The 14,115-nt window shown below is 48.4% G+C and overlaps 2 protein-coding genes across 4 annotated transcripts; one reads left to right on the top strand and one right to left on the bottom strand.

The window, feature by feature from the left end:
* The first annotated feature begins 740 nt into the window (after positions 1–740).
* LOC123104587 (uncharacterized) lies at positions 741–4,957 on the top strand. 2 transcript variants are annotated; one of them, XR_006450441.1, is made up of 3 exons: positions 741–978; positions 1,647–1,734; positions 4,849–4,957. XR_006450441.1 is itself a non-coding variant. In XM_044526462.1 (3 exons), exons 1-3 carry the CDS (start codon positions 973–975, stop codon positions 3,807–3,809), a joined length of 327 nt encoding a protein of 108 aa, XP_044382397.1. In that variant the 5' UTR covers positions 741–972; the 3' UTR covers positions 3,810–3,933. The 2 variants fall into 2 exon arrangements, 1 of the variants encoding a protein (XP_044382397.1); XM_044526462.1 differs by lacking the exon at positions 4,849–4,957 and adding an exon at positions 3,577–3,933.
* Positions 4,087–10,011, bottom strand: LOC123104586 (protein DETOXIFICATION 40). Of its 2 annotated transcripts, XM_044526460.1 has the most exons (8): positions 9,446–10,011; positions 5,814–6,445; positions 5,663–5,719; positions 5,330–5,568; positions 5,085–5,203; positions 4,899–4,985; positions 4,412–4,518; positions 4,087–4,314 (listed from the first exon to the last, which is right to left on the bottom strand). In XM_044526460.1, the coding sequence occupies exons 1-7, from the start codon at positions 9,782–9,784 to the stop codon at positions 4,447–4,449; spliced, it is 1,545 nt and encodes a 514-aa protein (XP_044382395.1). In that variant the 5' UTR covers positions 9,785–10,011; the 3' UTR covers positions 4,087–4,314; positions 4,412–4,446. The 2 variants fall into 2 exon arrangements, with proteins under 2 accessions (XP_044382395.1, XP_044382394.1); XM_044526459.1 differs by having other exon boundaries at positions 4,087–4,518.
* Between the last annotated feature and the right edge of the window lie 4,104 nt (positions 10,012–14,115).

Here is a 14,115-nt window from a genome sequence, read left to right as displayed (position 1 = left end):
ATATTACCATCTATTTACACATAAATTATCAGGTATCTTTTCACATTTGTTTTCCCCAATGGTTAAAGTTACCACGATGTTTGTATCTAAACTATCAGGTCTATGGCGTGAATGTTATCGTGCTATTTACAGAAATTATCGGGGGGCGGGTTCAACAAAATTATTCCCAATGATCAAAGTTACCATGATGCTTGAAACAAAAAGTTTTTCAGTGCTAACATATTAAAGGCAAAAACATGTCAAAAACAGTATTTCCCTTGGAATGTTCAGCAATGAGTGTCATAGGTGAGGTGGTTAGCTCCCTTTGTTAATTACTTGCAGACCAGAGATCAAATCCTAGTCTAAGCATTACTTTTGCTGAATTAGGAAGGCACGAGCGGGTGTGCCCAATAAAATTAGGGAGGACATGCGGGAAAAGAAAGAAATCGGAGGAGGACGTGAGGGAAAGGAAAGAAATCAGAGGAGGACGTGAGGGAAAGGAAAGAAATCTGGAGGTCGGGCGGAAAAGGAAGGAAATCAGGAGAGAATTGATGGCGTTGGATGCGTGTGGCAGTTTTGCAATCTGCCACAAAGTTGCCATATACATATTTCGTTTTTATAAACTGGCTTTTTGAGATTTTATAAAACTCAGTATTACTTATCCACGGATTAGTTAGATATCCCAAACAAATTTTTAGGTGGTTGTAACAGAAATCACGTTTTTAGAGAGCTGGTTCTCTGCAAACTCTTCATCCAAACAAATCAGTACACTACTCCAAGCGCACCCTCCTCGGGCCCCTCGCCTGCGACTGCGAATGCAACCGCCGATGGTCTCCGGGCCGCCGTGGCACCGGCCTTGACCCGATTGCGGCCGAGCTCCTCGGCGCATAAGCCCTCCCCCTACCCGTCCCATCCGACCTCTCGACCGTGAGAAGCTCCGTCGTGCGGCTCTTGCCGCCTCCACCCTCCCGCCTCCGAGCGCCGTCCTCTACCATGACGGTGAGCATCACCACCTCTTCGAGGAGGAGAGACCCTCCCCACCCCCTCCGCTCTCCTTCCGCGGCCACGCACAGACGTGACGCATGGGCCTCGAGCGCTCATGCCTCTGCTTACCAGTTCATGTCTGCTACATGCTCGACCAAATGGTTCAGTGCCCGTTTTCCCCTTTCCCCTATTTCATAACTTCCAGAAAATCATGATCCTGCGCTACTAGCCCCACCTGGAAATTCGACTGGTTTTGATCATTTTGTACTAAGGCTGTACACATTTGGCCTATTGATGAATGCCAGTCCCCATGGCATGTTCGTTTATGCGAGCCTAGTTTTCTAACTGGGAATGCTACAGACTGCAGGAGGCATTGAGCGTTTTGTTGCTTCTTTTATCCGTGTAAATATTTTGCTGCCCTGTCATACAATTTCTGAACATAACATAAAAAATGGATCGCGTTGCATTCATGTGGAGGGGATTGGGGATCGAACAGGCATTTGGGGAACAATTTCAGAACCGATACAGCACCAGTTTTGCATTTCCTACAGGCTTACTCTTATGTATTTCAAGGAAAAAGCTAATTATTTGAATCCATTTAATTTGCCCTGAATGATGGTTGCTTGTTCATTTGCAGTGTAAACATTTTGCTGCCCTCTCATACAGTTTCTTTTTGTTTGCAGGGTCGTGTTCATATTTACTTCAAGATCCAATCTTCAAGAGCATTGAACTCTTCAAATATGACCAGCTTCCAACTGCTGCGAACTTGTGGTACTTATCTACCATTCTGAGATAGCTATCTATTTTACTCTGCTGACCTGTTTTCATGACCATCCCCTTCTGTGCCTCAAGCCATTTTAGTATTGACATGGTTACACGAAAGACTGTCTTTGTTTGTAAATAGGTAGTACATGTGTAGTTGAACTTATTTAACTTCGTTTGACAAATTATATGAAAGATTGTTTAGTTTCATCATGTGAAACTAGCGCTATTAGTTTTGAAATTAAATTTTATAATATCATAGTAAAATTAAGAAACGTAAATACATGAGCGATGAGGGGAGAACGCACCATTTTTGCGACTAAAAGATTTCACATGACTTGGACCAGAATACTATGGACCCCAATATAAATCCAATGTCCAATTTTTTACCATGACAAATCGAATGGCCGGGATGGCAAATTATATTGTCGCGGGGATGGCTTTTTCTTCAGAAAGCATGGCAAGTCCTTGCCAGGATTTGTCGTGCTTGCTGAAGGACATTCCCATCCTCGCGACAATATAATTTGTCATCTCGGTCGTTCGATTTTCCATGGTTGAAGAATCTGACGTCAAATTTTAACATTCCTAAAAAAATCCCATCTTGGCCTCGTTTGGTTGCTGGGGATCCCCCAGGGATCCCGGCCTTTTTTCCAGGGGGCGAAACCCATGCGGAAACTGTCCCCCGGAGAGATGGCCGCGACATTTGGAGGCCGGCCCTAACCCCTCTCTTTTCCCGGGTAGAGTTTCCACGTCCGAGCATTCCTGGAAATTTTCCCTCGCTCTTTTCTCACACGCGGTCGTGGTTTGTGACGCCCACTTCCTTCCTCCGAGCTCGTCCATCTTCCCTCGTCCAGCTGTTGCTGTTTGGTGACGAGAATTTAGGGGTATCTCCCCCCACAAGAGGAGGGGATCATGCATGCCCCTCAAATTCTCCCGAGGTGGTTAGCTTCCCTGGATTTGTTCCCTCACGCGACCAAATGAGCCTAGGTATATACAACGCGTTTGGCAAAATTTGGGAAGGGGAATGGAAGTGATATTGAGATTAGATATGGGATGAGTCGTTTTATTTCCAATCCCCTGTTTGGCGCATGATGGAAATTATGTGTGAGAGTTTGAGGAGAAACTATATTCCCGTGTTTGATTAGTGGGAATTGACAAAGGAAATTAACGCAAGTTATGATGAAGGGTTAAAATTGACTCACTAAAACAATTTCCTTCCAACTCTCACCCCCTCCAATAAAACGGTGGAAATTGGAGTCTCAAGTCCCATGACTATTCCCTTATGAATTCCCAATCCCCCTAACCAAACAATAGATTTAAAATCTCGTACCCCTTCAATTCCCATTCCCTAGCTCTAATTACCCCCAACTAAACACGCTGATAGTACTCCCTGGAGAGCATTGCCTAGACTAATTAGTTAATACAGCAGAGTAATAATTAGTCATGAATTTATTTATTTCCGACTCCCTCTGTTCCGGAAAGGTTGTCTTACATTTGTACGGATGTTTACATACATCTGTATCTAGACAAATCAAAGTCAAAGTTTTCGGGGCGGAGGTAATATGATCTTCCCCTGCGGACCATTGTTCTCATAGATATAGACGAAATAATAAGTAACTAAAGCATGTTTCTAGGTTCTAATTAAGGCAGTCCAATCTGAGGCTACAATGGTGGTCTTGGTCAATATAATGAACTTAGTCATAAACCACATTGCATAGTTTCATGTCATGACCAACTCTATCCCTGGCCACTTACTTTTACTTATAGAAGGCATGACCAATCCATTATTCCACTTCCTCCTCTTCTTCTACCTCGTTACCCATAGGTCTAAAGATATCGGTCTGTGTGTAGGTTGTGATGCAGTTAGTGCTTCTTTGAGTGGTTCTTCCTCCGTCGAACTCTTCCACCCCTCGGAGAACCTTGGTTCTTATGTCGACGACAATCACACATGCCTTGTGATGCTGGTGCGTCGGCTTGGTCAGGATGTAAACGACGTCATCATCGTGGCCGCTGAGTACAGGGTTGCATGGCCGAAGCCTCGTCAAGACTGGCTTCTTCTCCGCGTCTTCGTCCTGGCAGATTAGGTTAAATGTGTTGTCTTCGTCTCGTTGCATGGTTGAATGGGTCGTTAGCGAAGTTCAAGAGCATGGTAACCACGTTAACGAAGTATGTCCACAATTTGTTTCAAAAAAGAAGTATGTCCGCAATTTGGTAGGCAATAAGAAGCTTGTCAACATGAGATTCAGTTTTGAAGATCTCATCACATCGAAGACAATGGTGAGAAGTCGCAAGACAATGATGAAAAGAGATTATCAATTGGGTCCACAGTTTCAGAGATAGAAGGATTTGAAGACCAAAGAATGAGAGAATCTTATGACATCATGCTTTAGATTGATTTTTGCATGCCTCCCATACTATATGCACACAGCTAATGGATTTTTATTGACCGCTGTACCCCTAGTGCAGTCCAACAATATTGATATCTCACACAAAAAAAGTGATCTCATCCACACTAATCTATCATCGCCATAGAATCCCGTTACTGGCTAGTAACATGACAAGATCGCCGCTGCTACCGTGCTTGCGAAGCTGGAATAGCAGAACGGAAGTACGGAATTTCAATGGTGAATTGCACGATGAACAAATGCACTTTACACATTTTAGGGAGATCAACTTGCGAACGAACCACATTTCTGTTGATCATACACAGGATCCACTGTTTCATTCTTGGCCTGCTAATAGAGGCATCTTGTTGCCTTCCCACTTGTTCAATCTTTTCCTCGCTTCGGCCACCTGCAATCAGACCAGAAGGTAAGTCTTCGTGTGTTTCTCGTAGATAACAAACCAAGGTCACCATCCACTTGCTAATCTTGTAATGTGAGTATGGCGTATTGGTGGTCTTTTGGGGGTGTTCAGCTCTGCAATGTGTGACTTGTTAACTACTCCCTCTGTCCCATAATATAAGTTCGTTTTTCAAGTTATGATAGCTTGAAAAACAATCTTATATTGTGGGATGGAGGGAGTAAATTTGTATTAATGTTGGTTCAGAATATGTATTCGTTGGAATATCACGGTCTTCAAGCCACTTTTTGCATAGCTAGAGCTTAGAGAAACCCATTGCAGTCTTGCAGGTCCTAATGTCTGTTAGGGTCGAGGGAATCTCATATGTGTACCTCTTTGTTCCAGTCGGTCCTCACGGTAACCCACACCAGGATCACAGTCTGCATAAAGGTACCTCCAATCATACCGCTCCATATGCCCTGCATTTTGTGTCACCCACTATTATATGTAAAGAAAAGTGATATGCATGATTGATCAGGGTGAGGTAGGTTATCCAGAACCATCCGCGGATGCCTTACCGCCGCACCGAGGTCGAAGTAGAAGCCGAGGAGGCAGCCAAGAGGGATGCCGACGACGTAGTAGCAGCCGACGTTGACGTAGGCGACGAACGCCTGCCACCCACAGCCCACGGCCACACCTGCCCATAACATCCATATCAGTGTGCATCCAAACGAATTGAATGCTTTTGTTGCTTCTGTCCAAAGCCGAGAGCCACAAAACTAACAGAAAAAAATTATGTTCTCTCTGTGTTCTGATATAGTACCTGACAATACTGGCTGGATGCCGTTGAGGATGAGGGTGAGCGCCAGGAGCGGCGTCAGCTTGGACACCGCCGCCGCCACATCGTCGCCCCCCGTGTAAATGTAACTGATGTAGTCACGGAAGAACAGGATGACTATCGAGATTATAGCCGCCAAGATGAACGACAGAACCGTCACCACCACCACCGAGAACGCCGCCGACTTGGGGTTGCCCGCGCCAAGCTCATTGCTCACCCTCACGCTGTATTATTGCAAAACATGCATGTAAGAATCCAGTTTATTTCACCTGGTGCAATTAAAGCAAGTGAAAACTGCACAAGTAGTAACAACTTTACCTAGCTGCTGCATTGAATCCAACTGAGATCATGAACACCCATCCTGAAATGGTCATGCTGCGAACACACATAAACACAACAGAATGATTAGTTGCACCATCATCTCGGCAGGCCAGGCAATCAAAGACAAGTTCAGATAAAAACCAGTTACCAGACAGAGAGCGATGCAAGAGCCATTTCGGGGTCCTTGAGAAGGCCAGCAATGAGCACCAGTATCTGGAAGTACCAGGTCTCCAGGCAGAGCATGATGGCGGAGGCAAGGGAGAGCTTGAAAAACTCGGGCAAGCCGGAGAACGCCTGAATGGAGAACCCAGTCCATGTGAGGCGGCACCGGCTGCTGGTGACGATATAGATGAACTGCCCAATGACGATGATCCACCAGCTGATGCTGAGCATGAGCGAGGCGCCCAGAAGCCCCAGCCCGAACTTGTAGACGACGAGGTAGCTGAGGATGAGGTGGACGGCGAGCGTGGCCGTGGAGATGTAGGCGCTGGGCGCCATGATGCTCTGAGCCTGCATGAACTTCTGTATGGGGAAGTTGGCCGCGTAGGCAAAGATCTGCGGGATGAGGCCGTAGACGAAGATGGCCGCGGCGCTGGCTATCTCGGGGGACTCGCCGAGGAGGATGAGGATGGGGCGGGAGAACGCGTAGAGGACGGCGAGCGGGATGCCGGTGGCCATGAGCAGGACAGTGGAGCGTTGCATGTAGATGCCCAGCATGTCGAACTTGTTCGCGCCGTACGCCTGCCCGCATAGAGTCTCCACCGCGCTCCCCATGCCAAGCTGCCAAGCATTGCAGAGTTGGTTAATTAGAGCTCTAGTTTTGTAATTCCAAAATGCTCTAGTTTTGTGAAATTGATGTGGAGTGTATTTGAAATTGTGTAACCTGAATGAAATAATTATATAATACAGATATAAATGAACCTCGAATTAAAAATAGGAAGGAAGTAATTGACAAATGCATGTACTTTTCTGAATGCATTTGAATTTCAGTAAAAAAAATGTGAAATTTCAGCTTGTGGCACTTTTTCTGAAATGTATTTTTTATTTGCGGCACTTTTCAGTGATGTATATGAAATTCCTGTATTTCAGATTGTGGCACTTCTCTGAATATATGAGAATCTTCTGAAATTTACGAAATGTTGTGTATTCGATGGAAGTGTATCTTTAACTAGCTCTGGATGCATATGAATTCTGGTGAACATTTGGTGACATTTCAGTTTGCGGCAATTTTGGAAAATGCACCTGAAGTTCATTTTGTGGCAAGACCGTAAAAAATGGAAACATGGTCTAAAATCTCAAAATGATTGAAGTTTCCGCTGAAATGCACTGAACTCGTTTCTGAAACAGTAATGAAATAAAATAAAAAAGAAAACATGTCCGAAAGTAGGTGCATTTGGATTGCATATGAAACAATACGAAATGTCTTTCAAGATATATAGTTCAGACATTTCCAAAATCGTATGAAAATAAGAGCATTTGAAGTCGAATGAAAACGAGTCTGAAAACAAGAGCATTTGAATCGGACTGCTTTTTTAAGCCAATTTGAATCGGACTTGAAACTATAGGAATGCATTCTCAAATGCGATTCAAACTCCATGCTTGATAGGTCAACAAAAGAAAGAAAGAAACTCTTCTCTCTATTCAGGACTCCCTCTGTTCCTAAATATTTGTCTTTCTAGACATTTTAAACAGACTACAACATACGGATGTATGTAGACATATATTTGTAGTCACTTGTTGAAATCTCTAGAAAGACAAATATTTAGGAACGGAGGGAGTACAGTATCATTTTTAATTGCACGGCCCACCAGTACAGTTACGTATGAATACAGTCGGCTGAGTAGGCAGTGTCCTCCCCGCGAAGGCATTGAGCGCGCACCGGTGGCAGCGGCATCCCCATTCACTCCCACGTGTGTTCCGTTGGGTTGGATGGTCTACTCTAGATTCTAGAGGGTGGGCGGCTTACCTACCGCCGTTCCACAAGTCCATAACCAGCCGTCATTCTATCAATCTACTCGTATCACGTAGGCGAGGACAAGTCACACAGGCTGAGGTCTGAGAACTTAAATTACACAGGCTGGAACCGATGACTGAATAATTTGGTACGAAGACACGAGGTAAGGTAATGATGCGACATGTTTTCATCAAAAAGAGAAACGGAACTCTGGATGTGACATGGCACGATACGCCGGAGAAATTGCACCCCCTTTTTTTTCTCTTGGGAAGGGGAGAAATCAAATCGCATCTCTTCACCAAAGCAAAAGCAAACACTACCAGGCCTCTTGGTTCGGTATTCCACATACGCGCTTCAGCAACTTCGGATACGCTGTCCAGATTCGCAGGACATCGGTTAAGGTTAGTATACCGTTCCTAAATATAAGTCATTTTAAAGATTCTAATATGGACTACATACAGAGCACTCTAAAACACGTGATTCGGCCTCGGAAAGGAAAAAGGCGGCAGGGATTGCACACAATCGATTGTGTGCGTAATCCATCGAGGATTACCTAATCCCATGCGTAATCCATGGAGGATTGCGTAATCCCGTGCGTAGTAATAATGATTAATCTAGGATAGGAGGAAGTGGCGTGGCGTACCAGGAGGCCGTAGGCGCAAGTGAAGTCGCCGTAACATTTCAGTTTGTGGCAATTTTCGAAAACGCAACTGAGGTTCATTTTCTGCGTTTTCTGGAAAGACCGAAATAAAACGAAGACATGCCTAAAAATTAAACGCAATTTGAAACGCATGAAGTTTCCGTTGAAATGCAATTAACTCGCTTCTAAAACAGCATTGAAATAAAAGAACTGAACGTGTGTGAAATCAAGCCCGTTTGAATAGCATATGAAACTATATGAAAAGTCTTCCAAAATACAGTTCGAACATTTCCAAATCCGTACTCCCTCTGTTTGAAAAATCTTGTCCCAAGCTTGCTCCTTAAATGGATGTATCTGGCACTAACTTGGTGCTAGAGGACTAAGCTTTTTCGGTCGGAGGATGCAACGTTTACTGGACCGGGGCTAAAGAAAACTGAAATGAACATTTGAAAAGGAAAGTTTGCAACTAGAAAGTTGAATTATTGTTTTCAATTACACGGCCCACCAGATCAGTTATGAGTAGAGTAGGCTGAGGACAGACACTGTCCTCCCGGCAACAAAAAATGAAAGAATTAAGAAAAGATAGCGTCTGAATGGCAAGACAATCTTGGAAGGCGAAAGCGTAGCATTGAGGGCGCACCGGTAGCAATGTCTCCCACGTGTGTTTGGTTGGATTACTCACTCAGATTCTAGAGGGAGGGCGGCTACCGGCGTCCATAACCAGTCGTGTCTGTCACCTAGGTGAGGATCGAAATAATTGGTAGCAGGAAGACACGAGCTCCTGACGCGGCCTTTTTTTCTTCGACAGAGAAAAAGGAGCTCGTGATGCGACGTGACATGATGCCCTGATGCGCCGGAGAAATCGCATCCCTGCTGCGTCGAAGGCCGTCCAAAGGAGCAAAGCCAGCGCTGCAGTCTGCAAGGACCGAGCCTGTCGTCGTTCAGCAGTACGTACGCGTGGTCCGTCAACAATAAGCACACAAACAAAACAAGGCCACTTCATCGGCGGGGCGGTTCAGCTCTTATGCCGATATATGCTCGCTAGAATCGGGTGATGGTAGTTGATTAATCTGAGCACAGTCTAGATTCATCTCGGCCAGGCATCGATTGTGCACCGGAGGTAACTAGATAAGGTACTGATCATCAAATCAAATCCATCAAGGGGTCGCATGGCTGGAGGGCGTACCATGAGGCCGTAGGCGAAGACCTGGATGCCGGTGTTGCCGAGGGAGGCGGCGGCGAGCTCCAGCGTGCCCAGGTGGCCCGAGAAGATCTGCGTCGACATGGACATGAGGTAGTTGATCATGTACACCAGCACGGCCGGCGCGGCAAGGCGGACCAGCATCCGCATCTCCACCGCCGTCGCCGCGCACATCCGCCGCGCCCACGGCACCGACTCGTCGCTCAGGATGCTCTCCAGCCGCTTGCTGGCCGCCCCGTGCCCCTCGTCGTCGCCGCCGCCCTCGCCCTCGCTGCCGGCCGGCGGCGGCAGCAGCGGGCTCTGCAGCTTGCTGTCCGTGGCCATGGGCGCGTCTGCGGTGTCCGTGCGCGTGTGGTGTTTTCCTGCCCGCCTCTGTTTCCTGAGACCGAGGGCGGAGATGCAGAGGTGGAGGAGCTCTGCTCGGCGCTGTCCCGTGTGTGGGCTATATAAATCGAAGCTGCGGTGGCGGCGGCGGCCAGGAAAAAAAATAGGAATTGGGTTGTGGCTGCTATGTAGTGTGTGTCCTTTTGGCTCGCCTCCTCCGGAAATGTGGAGTTTGGGTTGGGTTTTGGCTCTCAGGGCTATTGGTTTGGTTTCGCGGTTGGAGTGTGTGCGAGAGCACGTTTGTTGTATCTGATGAAGATATGTATCTAGGGTAGGGACATAGACCTGTCTTAAATACCCTACTCAAGGATATTCCTAGAAGAAGTCACCTTTCAATCGACTTGGAGGTATCTCACTCGACGGATTCAAGACACTCGACCAAGATCCAACCACTCGACTGCCAGGAGATCTAAAGTCGCCCTGCACGCAAACGGTCGGTCATTAAGTAGCTTTTATGGTCATCATAGCACTTTATTAGGGGCGTTACCAGTAACCCCCAATCTTAATGTACTTTAAACCCTGCATTACTGAGGGCTGGAGGGGCCTGTCGAACTCTATATAAGCCACTCCCCTCCTCGGTATCAAGGGTTCGCACCCCTGTTATTCATACAGACATAATTCAGTCGACCGCCTCCGGGCACCGAGACGTAGGGTTGTTACTTCCTCCGAGAAGGGCCTGAACTCGTAATCCTCGTGTGCTTACAACTCCTCCATAGCTAAGATCTAGCCTCTCCATACATACCCCCTACATCACTGTCAGAGTTAGAACCACGACAGTTGGTGCCCACCTTGGGACAGGTGTTTTAGCGTTTTGTTGGAGGAGTTGCGATCTTTTCCGACCCGAATCATCATGGTTTTCGACGGAGTTTTGGTGGAGGGCCGCGAGATCCGTCTCGGCGCACTCACGTTCATCGCCGACGACTCCGCCTGGCTTCAGGAGGCTCCGCTCGACGTGGACGCACTCCCTGTCCGCGGGGCAACGCACTTTCGCGCGTGCGTCCGCGGCGTTCTCCTGCGGCAACCGTCGACCCCTTACTGGTCGGCTCCTGTGCTGTCCTCCCTCCCCGTTTCCCGCTGGCGCAAGCGCTCCGGTCGGTCGAGACTTCAGCGGTGGGTGAGACACGTGATGGCCCGTCAGTCGGCCATCCCTCAAGTCGCAGCGATCGGGCCCGACGGATCCCTCTACGGCCTGTTCGACCTGTCGACTGGCTCCGAAGAGACCGCATCCGAGTGCGACAGCAGCGATCCAGCGGCGGAGGTTTTGATGGTCGATGGACCGCCCAGTCCCCCCGGTTTTACCCGCACCGACAGAGGCGCAGGAGGAGGCGACCCGTCGCGTCCCCATGAGGAGTATCTTCCCGAGCCTCTCACGTCGCTGCAGAGAGAAGAACTTCGCCGCCGAAACATGGATGCACTGCACACTCCTATCGTTGGAGAAACCCCCGAAGCTCGTGCCTTGGAGGACGCGCGCCTGGCTAACTTGGCTGAGCGCACTCGACTGAAGAACCTCCAGCGAGCACTCGACGAGCGGGCGCGACAACGGGTTCCCGAATCCAGTCGACGTCAGCTCTTCCCGCCCCCGCAGGTATATCGAACTCCGGTTCAGAATTTAGCAGCTGCGGCCCGTATAGCGGAGTCGATTCAGCCTTCCCAGTCGGAGGCTGGCAGAGGCTTGCTGCAGATCAGAACATTACTCCGGGCAGCAGGAGATCAGAATTCCGCTGTTTCTCAGTCGCGGAACAGAATTCACAGCAGATCCGTTGTTGCGGACACGGTCCAGTCGGCTCACAGCCCGAGATCGCCCCCGAGGCGTGAGGGACGTGGAGACCGGCGTGATCAGTATGGGAACCATGAGCAGTATAATCACCGAGTCGATCGTGACGGTCGACGTCGAGTGCCCACGCCTCCCCCGAGGAGCGGGTCGTATGTGCCTCGCCAGCAGGATGACAGGCGCCCTCATAGTGGTGGGCAAAGGATTCCAGTCGACCCCAGAGGGCCAGTCTTTGACGCGAGATCCATCCTCGTCCAAGGTCTGGTCGACAGGAATAGGGCTCACCGAGAAGGCCACGACAGAGATGCGCCAGCCAGCAGCAGAGTACATGTTTCGAGGCCAGAGTGCTTTAGTAGAGCCATCAGGAATGCTGTGATTCCTCCCAATTTCAGGTTGGCGACTGGAGTCAGTAAGTTCACTGGCGAGTCCAAGCCTGATACTTGGCTTGAGGACTACCGAGTGGCCGTCCAGATTGGCGGCGGCAATGATGAAGTGGCCATGAAGCACCTGCCTCTCATGTTGGAAGGCTCGGCCAGAGCGTGGCTAAACCAGTTAGCACCTAGCAGCATTTATACTTAGGAAGATCTCTCCCGAGTGTTCGTCACCATATTTGAGGTCACATGCAAGCGACTAGCAGGACTAACGGAACTGCGGTCTTGTGTGCAGAAGCCGAATGAAATTTTGAGGGATTACATCCAGAGATGAATCATGTTACATCACTCAGTGGAAAATGTGCCTGACCACCAAGCAGTTTGTGCCTTCAAGGAAGGCGTCAAGTACAAAGAGCTAAATTTGAAATTCGGTCGAACCGGAGACATGTCCCTGAATCGGATGATGGAGATTGCCACCAAGTACGCTAATGGTGAAGACGAGGATCGACTCAGAAGTGGCAAGCTCAAATCAGTCGCCCAAGAAACCGGAGGCAATTCCAATCGGAAGCAGAAGCGGAAGGCCGAGCCAGCGGCTCCCGGGGAAGCTTTAGCTTTGTCCCAAGGAAAGTCTAAAGGGAAACCTAAAGGGCCTTGAAACCCCAAAAAGGTTAAAGACCAGGAGGGAAATGATGTGTTGGACTTACCGTGTCTCGTCCACACGAAGAAAGATGAAGAGGGTAATTTTATTTACCCGAAACATACCACTCGGCAGTGTCGACTCTTGATCCAGCAGTTCCAGGGCAAGCAGCCCAAGGGAAAGGAAAAGGAGCCAGACAAGGTCGAGGACAAAGAGGACAGTGATGACGGATACCCTCAAGTCAATTCCACCCTGATGATTTTTGATGATGTTGAGAGCAAAAGTCGACTGAAAGTTATTAACCGAGAGGTGAATATGGTCGCTCCGGTGACACCTAGTTACCTGAAATGGTCTCAGACTGCCATAACATTCGACCAGTCTGACCACCCAACACACATTGCCACCCCTGGGAGGCAAGCTTTGGTGGTCGACCCAGTTGTTGAAGGCACCCGACTGACCAAAGTCCTGATGGATGGTGGCAGTGGTTTGAACATATTATACGCTGAGACGTTGAAGGGGATGGGCATCCCGATGTCCAGACTCAGTGCCAGCCACATGAGTTTCCATGGAGTCATTCCTGGGAAGAAATCCGAGTCACTCGGCCAAATTGCTCTTGACGTGGTTTTAGGTGATTCCAAGAATTACCGCAAGGAAAAGTTGACATTTGAAGTTATGGATTTCCAAAGTGCTTATCACGCTATTTTGGGTAGGCCAGCTTATGCATGCTTCATGGCTCGATCATGTTATGTGTATCTCAAATTGAAGATGCCTGGTCCCAAAGGTGTGATTACTGTTACAGGCAATTGGAAGAAAGCAGAAGAGTGTTTTCAGAAAGGCTCAAAGATTGCTGACGCTCAGATGGCAGTGGTCGAGCTGCAAGAGTATCAGAAGACTGCAGATCCGAGTGAGTTGCTACGAGCTAAGAAGCCTGCTTCAGAATCGGCTTTTCAGTCGTCCGGTGAAACGAAGGCAGTTCACATTCACCCGACCGATCCAAATGCTGCTCCGACTCACATTTCAACGACGGTCGACTCCAAATAAGAAGAAGCGCTCATCCAGTTCCTCCGTGAGAACTGGGACATCTTCGCATGGAAGCCTACTGACATGCCTGGAGTCCCCAGGGGGCTGGCTGAGCACCGTCTACGAGTCAACCCAAAATTTAAACCTGTGAAAGAACATCTTCGACGGTCCGCCGTCCAGAAGAGGAAGGCCATTGGCGAGGAGGTGGCTCGGCTCTTAGCAGCGGAGTTCATCTGAGAAATTTACCACTCCGAGTGGCTCGCCAATGTTGTCATGGTCCCCAAGAAGGACAAGTCACTTCGCATGTGCATTGATTTCAAGCATATCAATCGGGCCTGCCCAAAAGATCATTTTCCTCTCACCCGCATCGACCAGATAGTCGACTCGACTGCAGGATGTGAGCGTTTGTCTTTTCTAGACGCCTATTCCGGGTACCATCAGATCCGTCTGTACGGGCCCGACGAGATCAAAA

This window comes from Triticum aestivum, chromosome 5A, assembly GCF_018294505.1.
Source record: "Triticum aestivum cultivar Chinese Spring chromosome 5A, IWGSC CS RefSeq v2.1, whole genome shotgun sequence".
In the NCBI taxonomy this organism is placed as follows: Eukaryota; Viridiplantae; Streptophyta; class Magnoliopsida; order Poales; family Poaceae; genus Triticum; species Triticum aestivum.
Note: the sequence above shows the minus strand (reverse complement) of the source record. Positions and strands in the feature narration are given on the sequence as shown.

Excerpts from the sequence above, each read along its gene's own strand:
- LOC123104587 (XM_044526462.1), top strand. Across the intron at positions 1,735-3,576 it reads CCAACTGCTGCGAACTTGTG|GTTGTGATGCAGTTAGTGCT; the intron begins GTACTTATCTAC and ends GTCTGTGTGTAG.
- LOC123104586 (XM_044526459.1), bottom strand. The coding sequence starts at position 9,784 with ATGGCCACGGACAGCAAGCTGCAGAGCCCGCTGCTGCCGCCGCCGGCC. Across the intron at positions 5,720-5,813 it reads CTTGCATCGCTCTCTGTCTG|CATGACCATTTCAGGATGGG; the intron begins GTAACTGGTTTT and ends GTGTGTTCGCAG. Across the intron at positions 4,519-4,898 it reads GGACCGACTGGAACAAAGAG|GTGGCCGAAGCGAGGAAAAG; the intron begins GTACACATATGA and ends GTCTGATTGCAG.